The following is a 27,685-nucleotide window of genomic DNA, read 5'->3' as shown; positions in this document are numbered from 1 at the left end:
TGTATTTTTTTTTTCTTTATTAAGTCAAGAACTTTCACCATTTCAATTTAAGGGAGCACTTTATAGCTTATTTTTGGCATATGCAAATTGCCAACATCACTACTCTTGCAGTTTGGGGTCATTATACAATAAGGGTAGCTTTAATGCAAGCACTGCAATCCCATGACAGTCAATCTGACAACTGAGACAGCTAAGTGGCTAATGGGCAGGTAGCATATACAGCATGGATATAATACTAGACAAAAGGATGATTCAAGCCAGGCGCAGCAGCTCACACCTTTAATCCCAGCACTTTGGGTGGCTGATGCAGGAGGATCACTTGAGGTCAGGGGTTCAAGACCAGCCTGACCAACATGGTGAAGTTCCACCTCTATTAAGAAAACAAAAATTAGTTAGGTGTGGTGGTGCACGCCTGTAATCCCATGTACTTGGGAGGCTGAGGCAGGAGGATTGGTTGAACCCGGGAGGTGGAGGTTGCAGTGAGCCAAGACTGTGCCACTACACTCCAGTCTGGGCGACAGAGCAAGACTCCATCTCAAAAAAAAAAAAAAAGATGATTCACTGAATTGCATCCTGAGCAGCAAAGAGCAGGACAGTGCAAAATTTCATGACACTACTCACAATAGCATGCAACTTACGCATATATGTTGTGACATACAGTAAGAGTTGATTTAACACTGAACAATTTCCCACATTCATTACAGTTGTAAGGTTTCTCCCACGTGAATTATCTGTTTCATGAGAGCTGACTTCCTACTGAAGGCTTTCTCACAGACACTACATTTATAGGGTCCCTGTCCATATGAATTTTCTTAAGTTTAATAAGTGGTGCCCTCTGGATAAAGGTTTTCCCACATTCACTGCATTCATAGGGCTTCTCCCCTGTGTGAGTTCTCTGGTGTGCTATGAGGGTTGACTTCTGGCTGAAGGCTTTTGCACATTCACAGCATTCATAAGGTGTCTCTCCGATGTGAGTCCTTGGATGTACAACTAAGTTTACTTTCTGGATAAACCCTTTTCCACATTGAGTACATCTGTAGAGTGTCTCCCCAGTTTGACTTCTCTGACTTTTCTGAAGCGCTTGCTTTTGGTGGAGGGCTTTCCCTCATTGATTAGGGTCAAAAAATTTCTCCGCAGGTTGAGCTTTATGAAGGTTAGAATGGAGGCATACTTTGCAATATGCCTTACATCCATCATCTTTCTTTCTTACATAGCTTCTATTTTGACTAAGAAAGTTTAAATTATGTTTTGAATGCCTTTTCCCATGAATGATATTTAGGGAGTCTTTGTCTTACAGAATCAAAGTCTGTGCTGAGATAAATGCTTTTGCTACGTGTTCTGCATTCTTGATCACTTTCATCCTTCAGTGTTTCCTTGCCTATGAATGCAGCTTGCCACAGAAGTTTGTCTTGGCTTTCCTCGTAGCGATCTATCTGCTCATCAACTTGCCAGACTTCTAGAAGAAAATGCAATGAATCATCAAACTTGTTAAGTCTTTCCACTAGAATGTTATGGAATAACATTAATCCCTAAAGGCCCTGCAGTGAACTCCTATCAACATGACTTGAGCTGATGTAGATGGACCCTCCCCATGTCCCACCACCACCACCTCCCCTGAGTGCAAGTACAAAGAAATGCTGGCTCAAATTTAACAAAAATAATTTAATATGCAGCCAAGCTCAAACCAAGAAAATAAATTTATTATGTGACAAAAATGAAGAAGAAATTTAAAGTGAGGAGGTGAACAGAAATTGAAGCTGTGTGGCTTTGCAGTTGGGGGGCTAAGGCTCTCATCATGAGTGTGAAGTGAATTCTAGGCCACAGGACACAAATGTGCAGAGAATTGGAATTGAGCTACCTGCTTAAAGCTGGGAGTCACAAAGGACATCTCTGTATGTAAAATAGGAACTAGAAAGATGCCACCCACTGGCTAATGAAAACGTTAAGAAGAATCAGGGGTTACTTACAAGAAGTCAGAACCACAGTCCTGTACCACATGTAGGAGTGCATTCCAAATGGATATTTGAAGTATAATACAAAACCCCCGAAGTTGATAAATTCACCTATAAATTGTTCCTGCATTAGTGAAACCAGTGGGCCCCAGCAGTGGCAATCCAAATAGTTCTGCAGTGATGCTTTCATAGCTTAGGGTACACAGAATTTCCATGGAAAATAACTCTCACTGAAAAGGAGTTCACAGTAAAAAAATTACAAACTTCAAAAGGAAATGAACCACAATGAGTTGAAAACTTATGTCTACAGAAAAGCCTGCACATGATGTTTATAGCAGCTTCATTCATAATGGCCCCAAACTGGAAGCAACCAAGATGTCCTTCAATAGGTGAATGGATAAACAAAGTGATCCACAATGGAATATTATTCAGCAATAAAAAGAAATGGGCTATCAAGCCATGGACATGGAGGAAACTTAAATGCATATTGCTATTTGAAAGAAGCCAGTCTGAAAAGGCTACATACTATATGATTCCAACTATATGACATTCTAGGAAAGGCAAAACTATAGAGATAGTAAAAAGATCAGTACTTGCCAGGAGAGAGTGAAAAAGGGATGAAAAAGCAAAGCACAGGGGATTTTTTAAGGGCGGGAAAACTATTCTGTATGAAACAGTAATGGTGGATTTTTATGCATTTGACAAAACCCATAGAACTGAACAACACAAAGAGTGAACCTTAATGTAAGATGTGACTTTAGTTAATAATAATGTATTCATTCACCAGTTGTAACACATGTACCATACTAATGCAAGATGTTACTATTAGGGGAAATTGGTGGGGTGGGGGCGGGTAGAGAGAGGTATAAGGAAACTCTCTGGAGAGAGATGTGTAAAGGGATGGAGATATACCATGAAAACCTAACCAAAAGAAAGCTGGAGAAATTACATTAATTTCAGACAATGATTTCAGAACAAGAAGGATTTTCTGGCACAAAGAGGGACATTACAAAATGATAAAACAGTCAATTCTTTGAGAAGAAATAACAATCCTAAAAGTGTATGTACCTAATAACAGCACTTCAAAATACATGAGGCAAAAATGGATACATCTGAAAGAGAAACAGACAAATCCACAATTATTGTTGGAGACTTCAACACTCTTTCTCTCAATAATTGATAGAACAAGTAGACAGAAAACCAGCAAGGATATAGATAATCGGAACAGCACCATCAACCAACTTCACCTAATTGACATTCAAAGAACACTGCATCCAACAACAGCAGAATATACATTCTTTTCAAGTGCATATGAAACATTCACCAAGATAGAACATATTCTGGGTCTTAAAACAATCCTGTACAAATTTATAAGAAATCATATTATGTGCAATAACAGTATTACAACAAAAAAAATCAATGAGAAAGATACTTGGAAAACCCCAAATATTTGGAAATTTAAAGATATACTTACTTCTAAATAAGTCTTAAGGGGAATTTGAAACTATTTTGAATTAAATGAAAATACAACATATCATAATTTGTGGGACACAGATAAAACAGCAATTGGAGGGATATTTATAGCACTGAATGCATATATTAGAAATAAAGATCAAGCAGAAGAAAAGAAATAATAAGAGCAGAAATCAATGAAGTTGAAAATAGGAATGGTCTTCAAATGGTGAATGGCTAAACAAACTGTAGTACATCCATTTGGTGGAATACTACTCCGTGACAAAAGGAAGAAACTCTGGGTACTCACAACAGGATGAATCCAACTGAGAAGTATGCTGAGTGAAAAGAACCAGTCCCATAAAGTATCATACTGTATGACCTCACTTATATAATATTCTTGAAGTGACAAAATTAGAGAAATGGAGAACAAATTAGTAGTTGCCAGGGCTTAAGAAGGGGTGGAGTGGGAAGGAATGGGTATAGCTATACAAAGGCAACATGAGGGACCCTTGTAGTAATGGAAATGTTCTGTATCTTGACTTTCTCAATATCAATATCCTTGTTGTGATTTGTAGCATAACTTTTCAAGATGTCACCATTAGTAGAAACTAGGTAGAATACATGAGATCTCTCTGTATTATTTCCTACAAGGGCATGGGAATCTACAATTATCTCAACATGGAATGTTTGATTTAAAAAATAGTCAAATATTCCAAAGAGGAGAATGGTGAAGAGAAACAACAACAACAACAACAACAAAAAAAAAAAAAAAAAAAAAAAGAAGTTTGGTTGGGAGGATGAACAGAAGAAAATAATGCAATGGTACATCTAAATCCAATAATATCAATAATTACATAGGATATAATTGTCTAAAGGAGAAAAAACACAATCATAGGAACTGATCCATAAAAATAATTTATAACATCCATTCATAAAACTTTCAGAAAATCAGGATTAGAAGGAAATATCCTCAACCTTTATCAGGCCATCTATGAAAAAACCTACAAGTAAGATTATGCCTAATGGTGAGACAGTAAATGCTTTTGTCCTAAGATCAGGATCGAGGCAAGTATGTTGCTCTCTCTACCCCTAGTCAACATTATACTGAAGGTCCTAGCCAGTAAGTACAATAAGGTAAGAAAAAGAAATAAAAGCATTCAGACTAGTAAAATAAATAAACTGTCCTTATTCATAACTACATGATTGTTTTATGTAGAAAATACCAAACCATCTATAAAAGAGCTACTGGCACTAATATGTGAGCTTATTAGAAAGGTTCCAGGATACAAAGCCAATATGGAAAAATCAATTACACTTCTATAAACTAGAAGTGTGAAATAGGAAAGTGAAATATAAAACAACTATATACATACACACTCCATTTATATTACCTTGTAAGAACAGAAAACACGGGTAAATTAAGCAAAATATGTGCAAGACCTATCCATTCGAAGCTATCAAATATTACTGAAATAAATTTTAAAAGACTGAAATAAACAGATATACAATACTCATGATTTAGAAGGCTAAACATTGCATACTCATGATTTAGAAGGCTAAACATTGCACATCAATTATCCACAGATTGATTCTAAAATATCTAGGAAAATACCAAGGACCTAAACTAGCTAAAACATTATATAAAAAAAAGAAGAACAAAGTAAGAAGACTCATACTATCCGATTTGAACACGTAATATAAGACTACAGTAATTAAGACCTGTGGCACAGGTTGTGTATCATTTATCCAAAATGCTTGGAACCAGAAGTGTTTTGGATTTCAGACTTTTTCGGTTTTCAGAATGTTTGCATTATACTGGTTCAGCATGCCTAACCTGAAAACATGAAATCTGAAATGCTTCAATGAGCATTTCCTTTGGATGCCATGTCGGTGGCTCAAGAAGTTTTGGATTTTGGAGCATTTTGGATTTTGGATTTCTGGATTAGGGATACTCAACCTGTACTGGTGTACAGAGTGACACATATGTTCAAGTACTTTTCAAAAAGGATGCCAAAGTAAGTTAACTAAGAAAGAACAGTCTAGAATAGACTGTGGATATTTGATAGTAACTTATCTTTCTTACTTATCCTCTCTTCTGCTCTGGTTAATCTGCTATTAAGTCTATATATTAAATTCTTTTTAAATTGTTGTTGTTTTTAAAGTTTGTGTTTCTTTTTCCTTTTTCATATATAGTAAATTCTTGATTTTAAGTTTTCATTAGATTATTTTATATATCCTAGCTCCCCAGTGAAATTCTTACCCTTGATATTTTTTCTTTGAGACAGAGTCTCACTCTGTTGCCCAGGCTGGAGTGCTGGAGTGTGGTAGTGTGATCTTGGCTCACTGCAACTTCCACCTCCTGGATTCAAGTGATTCTCGTGCCTCAGCCTCCTGAGTAGCTAGGACTACAGGTGCACACCACCATGCCCAGCTAATTTTTTAGTAGAGACAGGGTCTCACTATGTTGCCCAGGCTGGTCTCAACTTCCTGGGCTCAAGGGATCCTCCCACCTCAGCCTCCCAAAGTGCTGGGATTATAGGTGTGAGCCACCACACCTGGCATCATTTTAAAGTAGATGTCAAATTACAAATGGATCACTTGTTGATTTCAGAAAAAGAAAGAATATTCTTTTCAAAAATGTTACTGGAAATGCATATGTAAAAATAATATAAAAGTATGCTGACTCTTCCCTCACACCAGATACAAAAATTAAGTCATTAACAGTCATAGACTTAAATATAAGAACTAAAATTATGAATCTCCTGGAAGAAAACATATGAAAAAAACTCTATTACCCTGGGTTAGAGAGAGATTTGCTAAAGAGGACATAAAAAACATGAACCATAAAATAAAAATTTAATAAATTGGACTTCATAAAAAAACAGAAACTTTTTTTTTCAAAAGATACTGTTCTGAACAAAACAAGCCATAGTCTAGGAGTAAATACTTGGAAAACACATAGCTGGTCAGGACTTATATCCATATATATTAATATAAATAACTCTCACAATTTAATAACAAACAATGGCAAAATATTACAATAGACACTTCACCACAGAACATATACAGATGGCAAATGAGCACATGAAAACATGCTCAACAGCACTGATCATTACAGAAATGCAAATTTAAATTACAATGAGATCCCCCTACATACCTAATAGAAAGGTGTGTTGTTGGTGGGAAAACAAAATAGTACAGCCACATTAGAAAACACTTGACAGTATCTTTTTTTTTCTTTTGAGAGACAGGGTCTCACTCTGTTGCCCAGGCTGGAGTAGAGTGGCATGATCTCAGCTCACTGCAACCTCTGCCTCCCGGGTTCAAGCAATTCTGCCTTAGCTTCCCAAGTAGCTGGAATTACAGGTGTGTGCCACCACACCCAGCTAATTTTTGTATTTTTAGTAGAGATGGGGTTTTACTATATGTTGGCCAGGCTGGTCTCAAATTCCTGACCTCAAGTGATCCGCCTGCTTCAGCCTCCCAAAGTGCTGGGATTACAGGCGTGAGCCACCGTGCCCGGCCCAATGTCTTATAAAGTTAAACATATGCTTACCATATAGCCAAGCAATCTCACTCCAGATATTTACCCAAGAGATATGAAAACAAAGATCCACAGAAAGGCCTATACAAAAATGTTCACCAGCTTCATTCATAATAACCAAAAAAACAGGGACAGTTCAAATATGCATTAAGTGGTACATCGACAGACAAACTGGAACACTACTCAGTTATCAAAAGAACAAACTGATACATGCCACAACATGGATGAGCCTAAAATGCATTAAGGTAAGTGAAAGAAGCCAGCCACATGACATTCTAGAAAGAACCAAACTAGAAGGAAAAGAGATCAAGCCTGGGATGAGGAGAGAGACTAAATTACAAAAGGAAACAAGGAGTTTTTTGTAGGGGATGAAAATGTCCAATACCTTGACTGTGGTAGTAGTTACACAGCTATATATTTGTCAAAACTATACAACTGTACACCTAAGAAAGATAAATTTCATGGTATGTACATTATACCTTAATTTCATTTGAAAAAAAAAAAGAATGCAGTCACATCAGCATAAATATATAATGACCACATATGAAAAACACATATAGAAAATTATGTTCAAACAGTAACATGTATAGCCAAAGATCATATGGTGCCATTAGGGCATTTTGTTTTATTAAAATACTTCATGAACACTAATGATAAAGTACTAACAAATATTGAACTCTAATTAATGATACGCCTGTGGAGGTATTTAGGGGTTAAGGGTACTGATTTCTGTAACTTCCTTTGAAATGCACTACAAAAAAATACATCAAATTGATGGAAGGACAGAGGAATTGGCAGACAGGAGATAAACATGGCAAAATGTTTACAGTTATTATAAATCTAGGTGTTATTACAGAACACCCATATAGGGATTATATGGTGTTCAGTCTATAATTCTTTTACTTGTTTAATACAAAAATTTTCATAATAAAATGTTGAGGGGGAAAAGCTAAATAAAGAACAGCAAAGTCAACAGAAAGTTAGTAGAAAAAAGGAAATAAGCCAGGCGCGGTGGCTCAAGCCTGTAATCCCAACACTTTGGGAGGCCGAGGTGGGTGGATCACGAGGTCAAGAGATGGAGACCATCCTGGTCAACATGGTGAAACCCCGTCTCTATTAAAAATACAAAAATTAGCTGGGCATGGTGGCGCGTGCCTGTAATCCCAGCTACTCAGGAGGTTGAGGCAGGAGAACTGCCTGAACCCAGGAGTTGGAGGTTGCAGTGAGCCGAGATTGTGCCATTGCACTCCGGCATGGGTAACAAGAGTGAAACTCCGTCTCAAAAAAAAAAAAAAAAGAAAAGAAAAGAAAAAAGGAAATAAAAGGAGAAATCAATAAAACAGAAAAATGGTAGAGAAAATTAACAAAGCTAAAACTTCTTTCTATGAAAAGATCAACAAGCTTGAAATAAACTTCAGTTTGTACTACAACATGAGACCGGACAGTTTTCGTTATTATAATGAGGCTACTCTTGAAAGTAACAGTTCCTAGAAGATTTTTATTATCTCAGTATGACCAGTGAACTTATGGGACCAGCCAGTGGTTTCATCCAGGAGGCAGAGGGAAAAATACATTTCCTGAAATAGATTTAAATACAGAGGAACAAGGAAGAAATTCAAGTTGCTTTCTGATTCCAACCCTGGGAGTTTGGAGACTCCCTAGGAATGAGTCCACGTTATTCATCCACATACAAGTGGCTAAGAGCATAGACTGTGGAGCCACATAGCCTGGGTTGGAATTCTGGCCACTTCCCTCACTAGCTATCCCATCCCATCCTGCTCGCATGCTCGTTGCTATCTCCTACTATTTCCTTGCAATTCCTCTCAGCAGATATTTCAAGTAGTGGATCTTAACCAAAGATGGGCATCAGAATCCTCTGGAGTGTCAGTCAAAATGCACATAACGAAGCCTACCCCAGGCTTTCTGAAACAATTTCTAGAGCAGGGCCTACTCATGGGTATTCTGACAGATCCACAGGTAACCATGTAATATATCTCTGGTTAACAACCACCACATTAAATTAAAAAACAAAACAAAACACTTTTTAATGGATAATAACAACATTAAAAATAGTGATAACATTTGTTGAGTGCTTCCTTTATCCCAGGCACCCTTTTAGGTGCTTTACATGCATCAACTCATTAATTTCTGACATTCGTTCAGTTCTATCATTAGCCCCTTTCTACAACAGGTAGAGAGGCCAACCAATGTGTGCACAGTGATAGTTAGTGAGGGTAGTGGCCAGAATTTCAACCCAGGCTATGTGGCTCCACAGTCCATGGTCTTAGCTACTTGTATCTGGATGAATAACAAAGCTCCTTCCTCTGCCCAGGTCCAAAACAATCAGTGCAATATTTACTGAATGTCTTCCACCAGTCTCACATTGGAACATGTCAGAACAAGATGCAGGCTCTTACGTCTAGGGGTTTGTGTTCAAGCTAGAGAAATGAGCCACTGGCCCTTAGCTAAGTTTTTTTTTTTAAGTTACCATATGAAATGCACAGCTGTATTATTTAAAGTTACAAATGTAACCAATAAAGGAACTAAAAATAAGCATTTAACAAACTTGTAAAGAGCTGGGAAGTGGAGGGCCAAAGTATGAGGGAAATCCTTAGTCTTCATGGAGAGGAGATCAAACTGAAAACCCACAAAATGCAGATATAAAGGTATTCCCTAAACCTATAGAAGTGCTCAGAACCAAAAAGAGAAATCTTTACAAGAAACTGCCCTTGGAAGGCATGACTGGGAATGTACCTAAGATTACTTTTTAGCCTATACTGTTCTGCACTCTTAAACTGAATATATAAATGTCTATATTTTAATATAATATAGTTTTTACTATGAGAGAATTGGGTGGAGGAGGGTGGACTGTGCCTGAATTTGCTTTTGCTCCCTTCCAGGATAGCACTGAAACGAGAACAAGACACACAGTCACTACAATTGCAGGCATCACTGGAAGAAAGCAAGCATACTGTCAGCACACCAGAAATCCTGATGAATCTCTAAGCAGCAGATGTGGAATTACACTGAGCACTAAAGAGGTTATCATTGCCTAAACATTCCTGGGGGAAGCTACAGAGTGGTGGGAGCCACAAATGCCAGCACAGGGAGGATCTCAGAGAGCTGGTGTGTTCGCTGACGAGTGGGTTCTGGAGGAAGCCATCCGAGGAGTTATCTGTAGGTCCTTGGGGCCCGCGCCTGACTGCAGTTGATGTTCTGAAATTCATCTCTAATGAGCAGTGCTTCTCAAGCTTTACTATGCCTATGGTGTCCCTGGGGAGCTTGTTGAAATGCACATTCTCATTCAGAAAATCTGGAGTGGGGCCTCAGATTCTGATTTTCTACTTAGAGCCCAACAATGCCCAGGCTGCTGGTTCAGGGATCACCCTCTGAAGAGTAAGAACATTCTAAAAAGGCTTCTTTGCCATAGTCCACTGAAGGGGGTACTATGAAGGGGAGAGAAAGAGCAGATCAGTGGATCTGAAGAGTTTCTGGATCCTTATAGGCAGCCCACTGGAAAAACAGACAAGAAAAATGCAGCTCTATGCAGGACTACAATACAGTTCACTGAATTATTCCACCCTGGGAGTAATGTCCTCTCAAGTGTGTTTATATTGTGAATAAGAGATAATATCAAAAGCAAGAGTTAAGTGGGAAGTATGTACTGAAAAGTGGAGGAATCTGATAACAGGTAGTATCAAGTCAGATTTGTAAGAGTCTGAGAAGAAGTAAGTAGAGAAAACAGAAAATGGTGTGAGGTTTACAGTGTTAACTACAAAGTGAGAGCAGGCAAGAATGTGGCAGGTACCTGACTGGTAAAGGTCACTGGCAAAGCTTTGGTGTCCACACTGCCTCCCCCCAAAAAAAAACAGGTATGATAATATACCTTAGGCTAAAAAAAAAAAAAAAAAAAAAAAAAAACTAATCCAAATTTCAGCCTGAAAGGGCCCACAGTACGCCCAGTAAAGAGGAAATGCTGACATCTATTAATACATCTACTATGGTGAAAATACAAAAGGCCAAGAAGGTAGGAGAATAAGTCTTAACAATTTCCATAAAGGTGGTGGGAGAGGAATGAGAAGGGGCTTGGCACTTCTCACCAGCAAGCCAGGAGGCTGGAAGGTAGAAATGGGATCTCAGAATAAGAGTGGCCACAACCTATGTGAACGCCAAGCAAAGAACACAGAGACCGTAACTGGCTGCCAGGCAGAGGACTCTTGTGCACACGACAGCAGCTCCGTTCATCAGAGCCTAGGCGTGTCCACAAGTCCGGGGCTCTTAGAAGGGCTCCCGAGCGCATCCCAGAAGCCAAGCTCTCGCCAACCAACCTTGTCCCCTTTCCCCGGCCTGACACACCTGGCCTGTCCTCACCTGCACAGGTGCGCACCGGGGTCCCTCCATCTGCCCTCCAGGACTCTTCTCCTGGTCCCAACCTGAAGATCATATCTGGCTTGGCAAGCAGATACCCTGTTCAGGGGAAATGACACAGGACTTCGTTATTAATGCTGAGGAATTCCAGAACCTACGCCCACCCCTGCAGGCTGAAGGTGGCACGGCCTCGGTGACGGCCCCATGCATCCAGCTTATCTGCCCCTCAGTACAGAACATTCACAAAGCAAGCAATGGCACCAATATGCTGTCCAGCGTCCAAACGGGACTACGAATACTATACAGAGGGCTGTAACCCAAACCCACGGAGGCTTGTAACCCACACTCATTGTTCCCAGGCCCCGCAGCGTGGAGCGGCTGAGAAAGAAAGACAGTACTGGGGGCATTCTGCATCACACTGTGACGCGGTCCCTCACCCACGGACACCAGGTGGCTGTAGTTCTCAAGCATGACGTCCCTGTAGAGGTTCTTCTGGGCAGAGTCCAGTTGCTGCCACTCCTCGAGGGTGAAGTCCACGAACACGTCCTTGAAGGTCAATGATTCCTGTAATGGCACATTCCTCTTTAGCACCCCGGGACCAGCCTGGGGCACTGGGACATGGCACCTCACGTACATGGAGGGCTTACTCTGTGCTCTCTGAAGTGCTCACACGTACTAAAGATTTCGATCCTCGCCGCCACCCTAGGAGAAACTTGACAGATGAAGAGCGGGAGGTGCACGGAGCCTAAGTAACTAGCTCAGGTCACACAGCCAGGAATGAGGGATTCGAATCCACACAATCTGGCTCCCGCAGCCACGTCAGCCTTTCTCATGTAATTGTTCTTATGACAGTCACTAGTCAGTTCGGCACCGTATATTACATAGAGTATCTACATGACTAAAATCATTTTGAACTTTATAGGAGAAACATATAGGGTATGAGAAATATCTCACCCTGGAAATTCATTCATTCAACACATGTTTACTGAACAGAGGCCAGGCTGGTAAGTCCTGTGAAGCAAAGATTAATACAAAACGATACATCTTGAACTCAAGGAGCTTCGGTTTGGTAGAGGGAGAAAAGCAACACTTAGACACTCACAGACGAGAAACAAAGGAAGGGAGGAAGCCTGCCTCACAGGGACATGGACAGATGTAGGACAGGGTCCGGGTGGCCCACAGAGGAGGAAGTCAATTCTGCTTGGGGCTGTCAGACCAGGCTTCGCAGGAGACACAGAGCTACAACAAACAGTTCTAAACATAGCTAGCCAATCATGACAAACCATTCTAACCTTCATTCATCAATCATGAGACAAAGAACAGGAAGCCAGAGGTCTGTGGCCTGGGCAGCTGACCAAGGCAAAAGGGGAAGGATCTGCACTTGACCTTGTCACCACCAAACAAAAACTCACTTCTGCAAGTGCCCCAATTCCTCGCAAAGACCAATACCCCCTGTTTCTGCTCCGGATCCCATCCTGTCATGTTCTCACTTTGGTGGCCTTCAATTCAAGCCACTTGTTGCACCCATAAGGCCCAAACCGGCCACAGTAGACACCAGTTTACCCAGCTGTGCGGAAGGAGAGGAGACAGGAAAGCCAGGGTGCCAGAGGGTGGTGACAGGCAGGTTTCTCCAGCACGAGGGCTTCTCAGAGCAATCCAGGAGCTATTAGCCCAATCTGTCCCTCCCTCGTGATAGCTCCAGTGCCTGGGAACAAAACCACACTGCTGAGTGCTAGGGTGACATTGCTTGGAAGCCTGAACCTGTTCTATAGACCAATATCTCTTGTAACGGCCCCAGTAGCACGGCTTCCAGGGTCCTAGCAAAAGATGTGCCCAGTTACGTATCACTGAGTGACAATGTACTCAGAAAACCCCAATCTGGCCGGGCGCAGTGGCTCACACATGTAATGCCAGCACTTTGGGAGGCCAAGGCCGGCAGATCGCTTGAGTTTGGGAGTTCAAGACCCACCTGACCAATATGGTGAAACCCCATCTCTACTAAAAGTACAGAATCAGCCAGGCATGGTAGCGCATGCCTGTAATCTCAGCTACTCAGGAAGCTGAGGCAGAAGAATTGCTTGAGCACAGGAGGCAGAGGTTGCAGTGAGTCAAGATTGTGCCATTCCACTTCAGCCTGGGAAAGAAGAGTGAGATTCTTTCTCAAAAAAAAGAAAAAAGAAAAAGAAAACCCCAATCCATGGCTTCCTACCAGCTAGTCATAGTTTACTCAGTCCTCCCAGTTCAGATACATTTTGTTTACCAATCCAGAGTCATTTTTATTGGGAGTGATGTCACCGGGTTTGATATTGTGAAATATTTATTTGGGTTTTGTCCTGTCTCCTGGCAAAAAGCTCCTGCAACCCATGGAATAGCCCCTGAAGTGATCAAAAGTCTTATATATATAAATGAGATGACTGTTGGCTAACAGCCCTTAGGTAGCTTCTGGATGTGGGCTGCTCACCAGAAAACCAGGCAGGATTAGAGGGCTGGGAATTTCATCTCCATCCTCCAAACTCCTGGGAGGGGAGAAAAGCTGAAGGTTGAGTTGTTCACCAAGGGCCAATGATGATCAGCCCCACTCTGGCCAGGCATGGTGGCTTGCTCCTGTGATCCCAGCACTATGGGTGGCTGAGGAAGATCACTTGAGGCCAGGAGGTTGGGGCTGCGGTGAGCCAAGATCGCACCACTGTACTCCAGCCTGGGTGACAGAGCAAGACCCTGTCTCTGAAAAATAACAACGACATCCAAAGGACTGGGTGGGTTCGGACGGCTTCCAGACAGCTGAACACTTGGTGGTTCCTGGATGGCAATGAGTCCACAGAGGGCACGAAAGTCCGTGGACCTTCCCACATCCCCTGCCCTATGCATCTCTTCCATCTGGCTGTTCATCTTTATCCTCTGTAATATCCTTTATAACAAATAGGGCAAAGAAACTCAGTTTCCCTGGGTCCTGGGACTCACTCTAGCAAATTAATCATCTTCAGGAGGAGGTCATTGGAACCCCCAATTTGTGGCCCATCCGTCAATGTATAGGTGACACCCTACTTGCAACTGGTATCTAGAGTAGGGGGGCAGTCTTGTGGGACTAAGCCCCAATCTGTGGGAGCTGACAGTAACTCCAGGTAGACAGTGTCAGAAGGGAACTGACCTAGTGGACACCCAGCTGGTGTCCCCTGGAGAACTGCCTGGTATGTGGGGAAACAGCCTGGGACCTGGGATCACATCTGGTGTGGGAAGTGTTGTGTCAAGTTAGAGTAGACAGTAGGAAAAATGTAGGATTCCTTCCCTATCTCTCAGACCCAGTAAAATAGCTGTCATCCCATTATCAGGTTTCCAGTAACACAGAGCTAAATATGACAATGATGATGAGAGTTAATAATGACTAATAGATCCTCTGAGTAAAGTGTCAGCGGTTACTTCATAGTAAAAGTATCTTCAATCTCTGCAGAAAAGATACCATCAGAAAAATCTGGCTAGGTATGTATGAAGGGAAGAAACTCCATAAAAGCAAATTACTCATCTCACTCTGAGCCCCCAAGTAAATTACAGATGGATTAGAGATTTAAATGTGTAAAAGATAACCATAAAAGTGATAGATAAAAGTTTTGATAGTTTTGTAGTTGTGGATGGTCTTTTCCCAAAATCATAAAATATACAGCTATAGAGTGATAAACTTGACTACCTAGACATTGGAAATTTTTCTTTTTTTTTTTTTTTTTTTTTCTTTTTTTTTGAGACAGTTTTGCTCTGTCACCCAGGCTGGAGTGCAGTAGTGCTATCTCGGCTTACTGCAACCTCCAGCCCCTGCCAAGTTCAAGCAATTCTCCTGCCTCAGCCTCCGGAGTAGCTGGGATTACAGGCATGTGCCACTATGCCCGGTTAATTTTTTGTATTTTTAGTAGAGATGGGGTTTCACCATGTTGGCCAGGCTGGTCTTGAACTCCTGACCTCAAGCAATCTACCTGCCTTGGCCTCCCAAAGTGCTGGGATTACAGGTGTGACTCACCACACCTGGCCACTCCTACTAAACTTTTCTGAACTTTGATTTTTTTTCACTTAGACAAAAGTATCCCAAACATTCTTACATGTCAGCCAATTTTTATCATGACAGTTGCAGAGTACAGATGTGGCAATTTATTTAACCACTCTCTAGTCCTCCTAGTCCACGTACAATTTGTTTACCAATCAGGGGTCATTTTTACCATAAACAATGTCACTTGGTAGTACAGCTGTCATTCAACCATTATTGGATTCTCAGGAACATGGGACATTTAGGGCTTTCTCCTTCTACTTTTTGCTAGTATGAATAGAACTGCCTTGGACATCTTTATGGACATATAAATATTTCACTAGGATGGAGTCCTATAAATGCAACTGCTGGTTAAAATAACAAAAAGATCTTTAATAAGAACAGCCAAATTACCTGTCAACCAGCCAGTACTCTCATCCACAGTGGCTCTTATCTATCTTTTCAAAGTTTACCACTTTCACAGGTAAATGACAGCATGTATGTGAGTTTCAGTAATGATTAAAATATTTTTGTATGTTTCCAGGCCACCAATATTTCTGTTGCTATGAGTCTTGATTCTGTTGGGTTGTCTTGTCTTACTGATGTATTAAAGGTCTAGGGTAAAATTCTAGAAAGAGCATTGCTGTGTTAAGGATATTTCCAATGTAAATTTTGATACATATAAACCAACTATTCCACCACAAAATGCTGTATACAGTTTATAACTTCTTTGCTGTTTTTTTCTACATACTTGACTGTACTAAGTATTATCAACCTTTCTGATGTTTAAGCATATGAATCATGATACATGGTATACTATTCTACATTCATTTCATATTCTTTCAGTTATGTATTAGGTGTGATCTTTAATGATTTGTTAGAATTTTAGTGTATAAAAGAAGTTAGCGCATGTGGGTTTTTGATAATTTTTAAGATTTTCACTGTGCTACCTAGAAATTTCTAATGTCGGGGCTGGGTGCAGTGGCTCATGCCTGTAATCCCAGCACTCTGGGAGGCTGAGGCGGGTGGATCACTTAAGGTCAGGAGTTCGAGACCAGCCGGGCCAACATGGTGAAACCCCATCTCTACCAAAAATACAAAAATTAGCTGGGCATGGTGGCGGGTGCCTATAGTCCCAGCTACTCAGGAGGCTAAGGTGGGAGAATCGCTTGAACCCAGGAGCGGGAGGTTGCGGCGAGCTGAGATCATGCCACTGCACTCCAGCCTGGGTGACAGAGCAAGATTCCGCCTCAAAAAACAAACAAATAGCAAAAACCTCCAAACAGAAAAGCATAGTAGGAGCATATTTTCTTTAAAAACAACCCATACCAAATTTTGTTGTTTTGTATATACATAAAAAACAAAAAGTTTCTGTAAGGCAAACAGTTAGTAGAAGGACTGAGACTGGGTGCATTTGTTGGAGTGCAACAGAAAGGGAGGAATGAAAATCAGCCCTGTTTTCCTGGCTTGAAAACTGGGAAAGTAAACATCGTTTCAAACGGCTTCACACTTTTTTCTCATAAATTGCCTGCCTTATCTTTTTGACTATATGTCCACCACAGTTTGTGTCTTCTTTCATCATTTTTCATTTTCTAGATATGAATTCTTTGCATATCATATGCATTGCATGTATTTTCTCAAAGCCTCGAATATGTCTTTTGACTCTACAGGTTTTAACATCTTAATACAGTTTAATCTGACAGTCTTTCTCTTTATGGTTTCTAGGTTTCCCATCTTCACTAAAAATGTTTCTTCCGATTTCCCATTGTGCTGAGGTGGGTGGCATGGCAGAGAAGAATGACACCGGAGTTTGACAAGGAGGTGACTTTTGGAATTCTCAACTTTATCAGTACTTACAGGATCCAGGACACACAGACTTTGAAGTATCTTCTCTGTCACCAAAAACAGAAAAATGCACCACAGAGGAACAACAAAAGCTTCCTACAAGAGTCCTATCAAAATACCTGGGATACAGTCATCACTCAATGAACATAAACTCCACTTACTGGCATGCTCAGGGAATGGGTTATTTAGCAATGCATCCTGTTAAAAGTGGCTAAAACCACCAAAAGTTGCATTTTTTTTTTCTCAGCACAGTAAGAAAGATGATTTACTTCACAAGTTAGATATTGGATTCCGACTCACCTCATTACCTACCATCCTGCAACAGGAAGTCCTGTTTCGAGAGGATGTGGAGCTGACTGAGCTACTTGATGCCAGTATCCTGTCTGCAGGGCAACCTCAACAACAGGAAAGTGGACACCTTCCAACACTTTGCTCCCTGGCAACCCCTAATGTTTGGGGTGTCTCAATGCTATTTGCCTTCATTAGTTTGCTAGCTATACTTCCCACTTGGGGGACTGTATCTTCCTGGCTGGTAATGGGGAGTGATTTTATTTGTTTATTTGGTCATAAGAGCTTTGAGATTACGGAAGACAGCTGAACTACAAGTGACCTGAAAAAAATACAGTGTTCACTTGGAAGATACGGCAGCAAATAGCTGAGCTTTTACTAACCTTGAGGAAAAGCTTTACATCTCATTCAAGAAACTGAAGTGATTTCCAGAGGATTTATATTTTTGCTTGACAGGGTCAGTGCTGCTTGTCCATTTAATAAAGCTGGACAGCATCCCACTTTGCACCTCATCGGTCTCTGGAAAGCCGTCTACAGAACTTCCAAGCAGCAAGGCTATCTATCCTATAGATGCTGAAAAAAAACCCACCCCCCTGAACTCTGAAAGTGACAATGTAACCAATTATATCTGTGTGGTGCCTTTTAAAGAGCTGGGCCTTGGACTTAGTGAAGAGTAGATTTCAGAAGAGGAAGCACCTAACTTTACAGATGAATTCAGCCTGCCTACATCGAAGGTTTTCTTCCAACTGTGGGTGGCAGAGTTCAGAATTCTTCAGATGGTTAGCCCTATTACTTTCTACAGCCAATTCACCTCCTGGGTCCTTACTTACTCCAGCACTTTTGCCTCATCATACCTTGTCTGATGTGACTCAAGGTCTACCTCAGGCTTACTATGCCCGTTTGGAGGAGTTTAAGCGCAACTCTAAATTTTATTGGTACTTTGAAACTCAGCACCAGTCCGTACCGGTGTTTATCCAAAACTCAACAGAGGTCAAAAGAACTGAATAACGTTCACACAGCAGCGTGCAACCTGCAGCTCCAGGTGAAAGCATTATTGAACGAGGTAATAATTCTTGAAGATTCACTTGAAAGGCTTCTTTGTATTAAAGAAACACAAGAACTAGTGCCAGAGGCTTATCAAATCCTAGAACAGAAATTAAAGTTGATTCAGCCCCCATGTTCAAACAAGCAACAATTGCTGGGAAGAGGCCATTTCTCAGGTGGACAAACTGCTATGAAGAAATATAGATTTAAAAAAAGGCAAGCCTGAGGTAGTGTGTGAAAACCAACATCGTACAGGGGCACCTTTGACACAACCTACTCTACACATTGCAGACAAAGATCCACTCCCTGAGGAGGATGAATAGGACTTAGAAGCTTATGTAGATGATATAGCTATCGACAGTGATTACAGAAAGGATGACTTTTATTACTTGTCTAAAGAAGACAAAGAAAGACAGAGGAATAAGCATGAAGAATCTAAGAGGGTACTCCAAGAATTAAAAGCTGTGCTGGGATTTAAAGCTTCAGAGGCAGAAAAGCAGGAGTGGCTGTAACTGCTATTTAGTGATCATGCTATGTTGAAATCCTTGTCTCCTGTAGACCTAGTGAAACACACAAGTAATTCAGAACCATCAATGAATTCCGATACAGGAAAGTCAGTAAAAATGATACTGAAGAGGAAAACAGTAAACACTCCACAAGTGACAATGCAACAAGCAGGACTGAGTATTTATGTGATGGCTCTCTAGAGCAGGGCTGTCCAATCTTTTGGCTTCCCTGGGCCACACTGGAAGAAGAATTGTCTTGGGCCACACATAAAATACACTAACACTAATGACAGCTGATAAGCTAAAAAAAAAATTGCAACAAAATCTCACAATGTTTTAAGAAAGTTCACAAAATTGGTGTTGGGCCACATTCAAAGCTGTCCTGGGCTTGATGTGGCCTGTGGGCCATGGGTTGGACAAGCTTGCTCTAGAGGGTAAAAATAAAGACAATTCCGCAAATGAAGTCTTCCTCCAAGGAGCAGAAGAGAGAACATGTTACCAATGCAAGGGCAAAGATGAATCTCAAGCAGATGGAGGCGGTCTGGCCTGGTGGTCCATCCTGGTCTACCCTCCACCTCCCAGGGAGTCCTTACAGACCTCCATGAAGCAGAGGCTGGCATGGCTACAGCTGTCACTGGATTTCACCCTCACTACTGGCCTTGCCGCAGAAGTGGCTGCTAGATCTTTCTCCTTTACCACCATGCAGGAAGAGACTTTTAGTGACGAGGAAGAATAACAAATAATAGATAGAAATAAAAATGAAGTAGAAGAAAAGTAAGAACCAAGATTCACATGAAATGATTTTAGGTTGTTCCCTTTGTGAAAGTGTTTAGCTTCAAGACTGGAGAGGGAATATGGGTTACTATAAAGTTTAGATGTGAATTTACAGGCAGAACCCTGGTTTGAGTAACTGATCTGAAATTAGTAGTTCCCTGTAAATGACAGACCTTTCAGGAAAAAAAGAGAAAGGTAAGGGCTCTATTGAATATACTGTGGTTTTATTGGCAGTATAACTGATCAATCTTAGAAATAAGTATTTTTTAATAAGAAATGAATCATCATTTCTTGCCAGAATTTGCTACCATAAAGTGATATGGATAATTCTGTTACAAGAACATTAACATTTAGTATGACTCTTTTTTACTGTATTCTTGCAGTTAATAACTGCAGCTATTATGTTAATAACAAGTTGTTTGTTTTTTTTATACTAGTCTTTTTTTTCTTTTCTATTTTTTTTTTTTTAATATACTAGTCTTAAAACAAAGATCCAGGTGCTGAATTTAAAAAATTAATTCATATAACTGATATGTGCTGGGGCTTGGAACTAAGTAGTAGTTTCAGAAGTACTTGGGCTATGACGTTCCTTATGTTTCCTTATTTGTGTGTATACTTAGTAGTTAATTTAAAGATGTCCTAATGATCATTAAAAGAAAAGCATTGGGCCGGGTGCGGTGGCTCACACCTGTAATCCCAGCATTTTGGGAGGCCGAGATGGGTAGATTATGAGGTCAGGAGTTCGAGACCAGCCTGGCCAATATGGTGAAACCCAGTCTCTACTAAAAATACAAAAATCAGCCGGGTGTGGTGGTGTGTGCCTGTAGACCCATCTACTTGGGAGGCTGAGGCAGAATAATCGCATGAATCCAGGAGGCAGAGGTTGCAGTGAGCCAAGATTGTGCCACTGCACTCCAGCCTGGGTCACAGAATGAGACTCTGTCTCAAAAACAAAACAAAAAACATTGTACCATTAAAAAAAAAAAAAAAAAGTTTATTGCACTAAGCAAGGTTATCCCAATATCCTCTTAAATTTTCATTTAATTTTTCAAATATATATTTAGGTATTTGATCAATCTGGAATTGACATGTATATGATGTAGAAGAGTTTAACTTTCTTTCCATCCAAATGGAGACTCAACGGTGCCACTATCATTCAGTAACCACTTTTTCCACGTAACTGAAATGCCATTTTTATAATCTCAACTAACAGAATCCTATTTAAGCAATACAAGAACTCTAAAAGCAAAAAAGTATGAAATTTGACACTAAAAACACATTAAGATCCACTCCCCAAGATGTGTAAGACAAATCAAAGCAAATAATAAACTATGAAAAATATTTACAACATATATGACAGAGATCTCATTTGCTTAAGTTAACCCAAGGAGCTAACATCTAGCCATCAAAGTAATTCCACACCCAAGAGAAAAGGGGGAAAATGACTAGAATAAATATTTGAAAGAAAAAAGTAAAACATGGTGGTTAAACATTTTAAAAGACACTCAAATCAAGAAAAGCGAATTAAAACACACTACTCTTTACTCCCTCACAATGGCAAAAATCATAGTGGATAATACACTGTGATTGCCCATTTATGGGAAGAGGCATTATAATATTGCCAGCAATGAAAATCAGAACATCCTATCGGAAGGTAATTTGACAGCTCTGAATCAAAATTCAAGATGCATTTAACTTTGACCTAGAAAGTTATCCTATAAATGTTCTCACATACACACAATGGGAATGTACTATACACTGCTGTGTTGTTTAAGGTAGCAAAAGATTAGGACTATCCTGACTTCTTTCCTCCCTCTCTTCCTCCTCCTCCCCCTTTAAAAAAAAAAAAAAGAAAAAAGAGGAATATCCTAAATATCTATTATTAGGAGAAAGGTAAATAATTAGTGGTATTGCCATCAAATGGAATATCAAGGAGTCATTTTTGTAAAGGGGATAGGTCAGTTTTAAACACTGGATAATTTTATTCCTCAGGTGGTATTTGGCAATGACAAGATATTTTGGTTGCCCAAACTGGAGGAGGGAGCGCTACTGGCATCTAGTAGAGACGAGTCCAGGGATGCTGCTACACATACAATGCACAGGAAAGCAACTCATGACAAATAATGACCTCAGCCAAAATGTCAATAGCGTCACACTGAGAAACTCTTGGTGTAGAATTAACACAAGTGAAAAGATCATTTAAAAAAAGGATTAGAAAGACCAGCATGTACTGTAACTTGTTAAGAAGAGAAAGAAAGAGAGCACATGCAGGAGAGGACAAGTGATTGTGCATAAGCAGAGAAAGAGATTCATGAGTTCAAGAGCAGCCTGGGCCAACATGACAGAACTCCACCTCTACAAAAAATACAAAAATCGGCTAGTCATGGTGGCATGCACCTGTAGTCTCAGCTACTTGGGAGGCTAAGGTGCGAGGATCGTTGAGTCTGGGAGGCGGAGGTTGCAGTGAGCTGAAGTTGTGCCACTGCACTTCAGCCTGGGCAACAGAGCCAGATCCTGCATCAAAAAACAAAAACCACACAAAACTTTTTTTTGTTTAACAAAGCTTTTGTTTGAATTTTTTTTTTACCATGTGCATGCATTGCTTTTAAAATGTCCAATTCAATTTGTTAATGTTCTATTCAGAGTATTTTTAATATTTTGACATTTATATTCTTAAGGGAAACTGGTCTATAATTTTCTTTCTTTCTTTCTTTCTTTCTTTTTTTTTTGAGACAGAGTCTTCTTTGTCACTCAGGCTGGAGTGCAGTGATGTGATCTCGGCTCACTGCAAACTCCGCCTCACAGGTTAAGTGATTCTCCTGTCTCAGCCTCCCGAGTAGCTGGGATTACAGGCATGCACCACCAGGCCCAGCTAATTTTTGTATTTTTAGTAGAGACTGGGTTTCTCCATGTTGGCCAGGCCGGTCACAAACTCCTGACCTCAAGTGATCCCCCTGCCTCGGCCTCCCAAAGTGCGGGATTACAGGCTTGAGCCACTGCGCCTGGCCTAATTTTCCTTTTTTTAATATCGTCCTCAAATTTCAGGTTAAGTGGCTTCCCAAAATGAATTGGGTGCCTTTTCATCTTTAATAGCCTGGAAAATTCGAACATAGAAATTATCTGGTCTTTACATTTAGTGAAAGAAGTGATTATGAAGGATTTCAGAGGGCAAATTTAAGTCTCGGTACCTTTTAGTCAAAACCTGACTTCCAGGTATATCCTCCATAAACACTGGTATTACAGAGGAAGCAGATACAGAGAAAGTTGTTTATGAAGCATGGTTTACAATAGTAAAAAGAAATTAAAAACTTAAATATCCATAAATAGTTACATGATATGAATACATCCATACTATGAAATAGAAATTTAAAACATCTTTATATATTGACAAGGAACACCACCCAGGATATAATCAGGTGCAAAAAGCAAGATGGGTATGGGAGCACAATGCCATTTGTGTAAAGGCATAAAACATAATGCATATGTATATGTTTTTAGCTCATTAAATTGACATAAATGCATCTACCCGACCATTTAACCCAACTGTTAACAGTGGGCATCTCTGACGAGGAACATGGTACAGGGGGGAGAAGGAATGGAATCCCTTGGGCTACTGATTTTTTCTATGCACATTAAAACATTATGCACAAACTTCTTATCATAAATATGAATGATGAAAAAGATCAAGCGATCTGTAAGTGAAGAAAGAGGAAAAAGCAAGATGAATCTATGTATGTAAATAATCTTCTGTGAGAGGGAAATGAAGAAAAGATGAGGTACAGTTCTCAGAAGAACAAGTAGAGAGCATGGTGGCTCACAACTGTAATCCCAGTACTTTGGGAAGCCAAGGTGGGCAGAGGCACCTAAGGTCAGGAGATCGAGACCAGCCTGGCCAACATGGTGAAACCCTGTCTCTACTAAAAACACAAAAATTAGCTGGGCGTGGTGGCGGGCACCTGTAATCCCGGCTACTCGGAAGGCTGAGGCAAGAGAATCACTTGAACCCGGAAGGTGGAGGCTGCAATGAGCAGAGATCGCACCCCTGCACTCCAGCCTAGGTGATAGGGTATGACTCTGTCTCCAAAAGAAAAGAAAAGAAAAGAAACGAAAAAAGAACAAGAAGTAGAGCGAGGAATTTTTTTTCCTCTCTCCTGGTAAGGGGAAGGATTAGAGAAACCAGAGGTTGAGAACAAGTTTAATAGAAAACAGCCAGAGAAGAGGGGATAATTGGTATTTTCGAATCCACTATAGAGATTCCAAACCTTGCCTCAATTTCACTGGAAACAAAGTATGGGTAAATTAGGCACTTACCTGGGACACGGCCATCCTGCTCTGCTCTGGATAAAGGATGGAGATCTATAAAGGCAAAATTAGGAGAGTACACTAGGTAGGTGTTAGACCATCATTTTCGTCCTGATAATCATTACCCTTATACCCTGGGGAGAATGGTCTAAAAACATGACCTGGTAGCTCCAGCCTGTTTCCATGACACTCTACTAAGATCATGTAGGTTTTACAGATGAAATTTTGTTTCCCTTACTGGACAGATGTATGACTTGTATCTAAAGATATCTACTTTAGAAACTAGTAACAACTTAACATCTCCTTTATCTTAAGAGTTTTATTACTAGACATTTGTCATAATGAAACAATCCTAAATGTGGAAAAGCTGAAAGAATGTTAACTGTAGTCATTTCTACCATTAAAATATTAATAAGTGGGCCAGGTACAGTGGCTCATGCTTATAATCCCAGCACTTTGGGAGGTCGACGTGGGTAGATCACTGGAGCACAGGAGTTCAAGACCAGCCCGGGCAACGTGGCAAAACCCCATCTCTACAAAAATCAGCCAGGCATGGTGGCAAGCACCTGTAGTCTCTGCTACTCTGAAGGCTGGGTAGGAGGGTCACTTGAGCTCAGGAAGTCAAGGTTGCAGTGAGCCAACATGGCACCACTGCACTCCAGCCTGGGTAACAGAGGGAATCCCTGTCGAAAGAAAAACCAACCAACCAAACAAACAAAATATAGGAAGCAACTAAATGTCCAGCAAAGGGGACACAGTTAAAAATTACAACACATGCAAAAGCAGGTATACTGAACAGGCTTTAAAAATGCCATGGAATTTGTTTTCAGTTCCTAATGTGTTTAAAAGCAGGTTCCAAGAAAGCAAGCAAAGTATGGTCTCATTTTTGATAATCAATAGGCACATATATGATGTCTCAGAGGATTTATTAAAATGCTGGTGTTGGTTACTTTTGAGCGGTGATTTCAATTTTCTTCTATTTGCATTTTCTCAATTTTTGACAAAGAATATTACTAATAAAACAAAAATTTAAAATTACCTCTTATCAAACAGAACCCTAGAGGTGAAAAGACCCTCTGCAAGCGTGTATGATGAGTAGGATCTCTGGATGCAGTTTGGAGGAAGAGCCCAACCAGGGCTCAGAGGGCTACAAGGGAGGCGCGGTGTGCGGGTGGGTGGGTAGCAGCCCAGCAGCGTCAGTTCTGTGAGGGGCTGAAAACCACTGTGCCTGCTCCCCTGCATCCGCCTCTCTAACTGGCCACCTACCCTGTTCCCACCCCACCACTTCCTCCTTTCTCATAATCTGCGTTTTGATTGCCAGGCTCCTTCTTTGGCAGTTTTTCAAAAGAAAGTTCCAGGAAGGAGCTTCTGTGCAGAGTAACCGTTTCATTCTGCAGCAATCACTGTGACAGCATCAGGACAACAGGGTTCATCCGTGTAGGTTAACAGGTCATGTCTTCAGATCCAGTTTCATTAAGGATCGAAATAAGGCAGCAGAGCTGGATGACAGCATACCTAGAGACTACTCTGAAATTCTATAAACTAAAAATATATTTTCTGCACTTTGGTCAGGATGGAGGGAGACTCAGCAAGCAGGTGGAAGCAGGTGCCTGGTTGATGGTGTGGGGCCAACTCAAATTGAGAAACAGCCAATGGCAAGAGAATGAGTGTGCTAGGAGAGGCCAAGTCCTCTGTGGCTGGCTGTGATCCTTCCCAGCCTCATCCTGCCTTTGCAGGTACCACAGCAGGGCACCTGCCCCATGGAGGGCATCCATGCCTCCATCCACCTGTGATTTTCACCTGTCCCTCCTCCAGCAGGAATCAAACTGCACGGTCACATGGTCCTCAATGGCACCTGGAACCTGAGCCAGCTTTGCTCTGTCTCAGCTGAAGGGAGGGACAAGGCTACTATGGGTCCAGCTCTTCTAGGACCTGCTGTATTGTGAGCCTCCTTTCTCTGCCCTGAAGATCTAGGTCTGGGCTCTGACTGAGGCTTCTCCTCCAACTTGCCTCAGCTCAGCATACCTCTCAGGACCAAGGGATTCAGAGACAAACCCGTCCCAGCTGGGACCATCACTGTAGCACTAGATCTCTGCCTGTGACCCAGCAAACTCACCTCCTCCCGGGGCCTCAGCCTAAATCTTCTGAGACTAAGTCAGGAAGCCGGGGCACAGATAAACTGGAGTCTGAAGTCCGTGAGCAGTAGTTTCAGGTCTGCACTCTGACCCTGAAAACACAATGACCACAGGAGATTAAATTAGCAACATCTGCGCTCCCTTCATACAGTGAAGTTGAGTAAAATCGAAAGGTTTTTACCCAACAGAAGAGGGACAATGCCTCATTCTAGCTTTAAGAGTTAACATTCATGCACGGCTCAATTATCCTCAGTGAGCGAAACCCTGCCTTCCTGAGTCCGGGCTTTGCAACCAACTGATTGCCTGCTGTGCCACTTCTATTCACTGAAGAATTGAGTGCCTTTCATGTGCCCATTCTCTGTGTTGGAAATGCATCAGTGAACAAAATCTCAAAGTCCCAGCTCCTGCAGAGTTTCTAGTCCAGCGGGGGAGACACACAGGAAACAATAAACATGAAAAGCACAGGAAAAGAAAAAAAAAAGCATTCCTCAGGTTGCTACCTATGTGATTTTGAACATTTGCCAAGCCACACTAAGCCATTTTCTCTCTATAAAATGAAGATAAGAAGATAATCATGCTACTACTGCACAGGGCTCCTGTGAAGGTTAATGTGAAACATTTGCAAGGTTGCCTGGCAGTTATTAGGCGCTTAGAAAACAGGCGCTGAGTGACTCAATCAATCAGTCACTCGCTGGCCCCAAACCTCGCCCCCAGCACTCATGCCCACAGGCCGGCGGGTCTCAGGGAACCGGACCCTGGGCCTGGCTCAGAGGGTCCTGAGAGCAAGGGGTCTTTCTCAGGCGGGGACGTGGCCTGGAGGATGGGCTTTTGAGCTGGGCTATACAGCCACCCTGTCACCCACAAAGGGGTTCACCTATGGCCCCGTGACCCCATGGCCCCGTCAATCCCCGTTCCCCATCAAAACCATCACCACCTCCGCGTTTGTCTTACTTCACCGCCAAGAGCCTGAAACCTCAGAGACCGACGACAGCAGCCAGTATGAACCAGGAACCGTCCTCCCAGGTCAGCCGAGCACTTCCGCTTCCCATCGCCCCCTGGGAACCCGCGACGGGGTGGAGCGTGTCGCAGCGTCGCGCACGCGCAGTAGCACGGGAGTGAGTGCGCCACTGCCAATGGCCAACATGGCGGCTTCCAGGGGTCATATGTGTCTGATAGTGTTCGGTTTGGGGACAAAAGCGTGTGACCGTTTGCCGCGGCAAGTGGTACAAAAGGCCCAGGGAGGTCATCCCTTGGCGTCGAGAGGCGAGCGGACTTTTTAGCGGCTTACCTCCCGCCCGCAGGGAGGCCGAAATCCCCCTTCTCCCACTTCGTCCTCTTGCATCGCGACCCTCCCAGTCGCTGCGGCATTGGGTGTTCGCGTCTTTCTGTCCCCAAAGCCATTGTTCCCGCTTTTTTCCCCTCCTGTGAACAGGAAAAAGAATCGCGCCTCCTGCGTCAATAGC

At 41.6% G+C, this 27,685-nt stretch overlaps 1 protein-coding gene and 1 pseudogene across 3 annotated transcripts; one reads left to right on the top strand and one right to left on the bottom strand.

The window, feature by feature from the left end:
- On the bottom strand, positions 1-27,269 carry KRBOX4 (KRAB box domain containing 4). Of its 3 annotated transcripts, none has more exons than XM_010350148.3 (7): positions 27,174-27,269; positions 26,204-26,314; positions 24,097-24,141; positions 11,757-11,883; positions 11,323-11,418; positions 3,021-3,064; positions 1-1,456 (listed from the first exon to the last, which is right to left on the bottom strand). In XM_010350148.3, the coding sequence occupies exons 3-6, from the start codon at positions 24,109-24,111 to the stop codon at positions 3,021-3,023; spliced, it is 282 nt and encodes a 93-aa protein (XP_010348450.1). In that variant the 5' UTR covers positions 24,112-24,141; positions 26,204-26,314; positions 27,174-27,269; the 3' UTR covers positions 1-1,456. The 3 variants fall into 3 exon arrangements, with proteins under 3 accessions (XP_010348450.1, XP_010348447.1, XP_074247890.1); XM_074391789.1 differs by having other exon boundaries at positions 1,373-1,453; XM_010350145.3 differs by lacking the exon at positions 3,021-3,064.
- On the top strand, positions 17,054-21,137 carry LOC101042327 (vezatin-like; annotated as a pseudogene).
- Positions 27,270-27,685: the final 416 nt, after the last annotated feature.

The sequence above is a fragment of the Saimiri boliviensis genome, chromosome X (genome assembly GCF_048565385.1).
Source record: "Saimiri boliviensis isolate mSaiBol1 chromosome X, mSaiBol1.pri, whole genome shotgun sequence".
NCBI classification, from domain to species: Eukaryota; Metazoa; Chordata; class Mammalia; order Primates; family Cebidae; genus Saimiri; species Saimiri boliviensis.
Note: the sequence above shows the minus strand (reverse complement) of the source record. Positions and strands in the feature narration are given on the sequence as shown.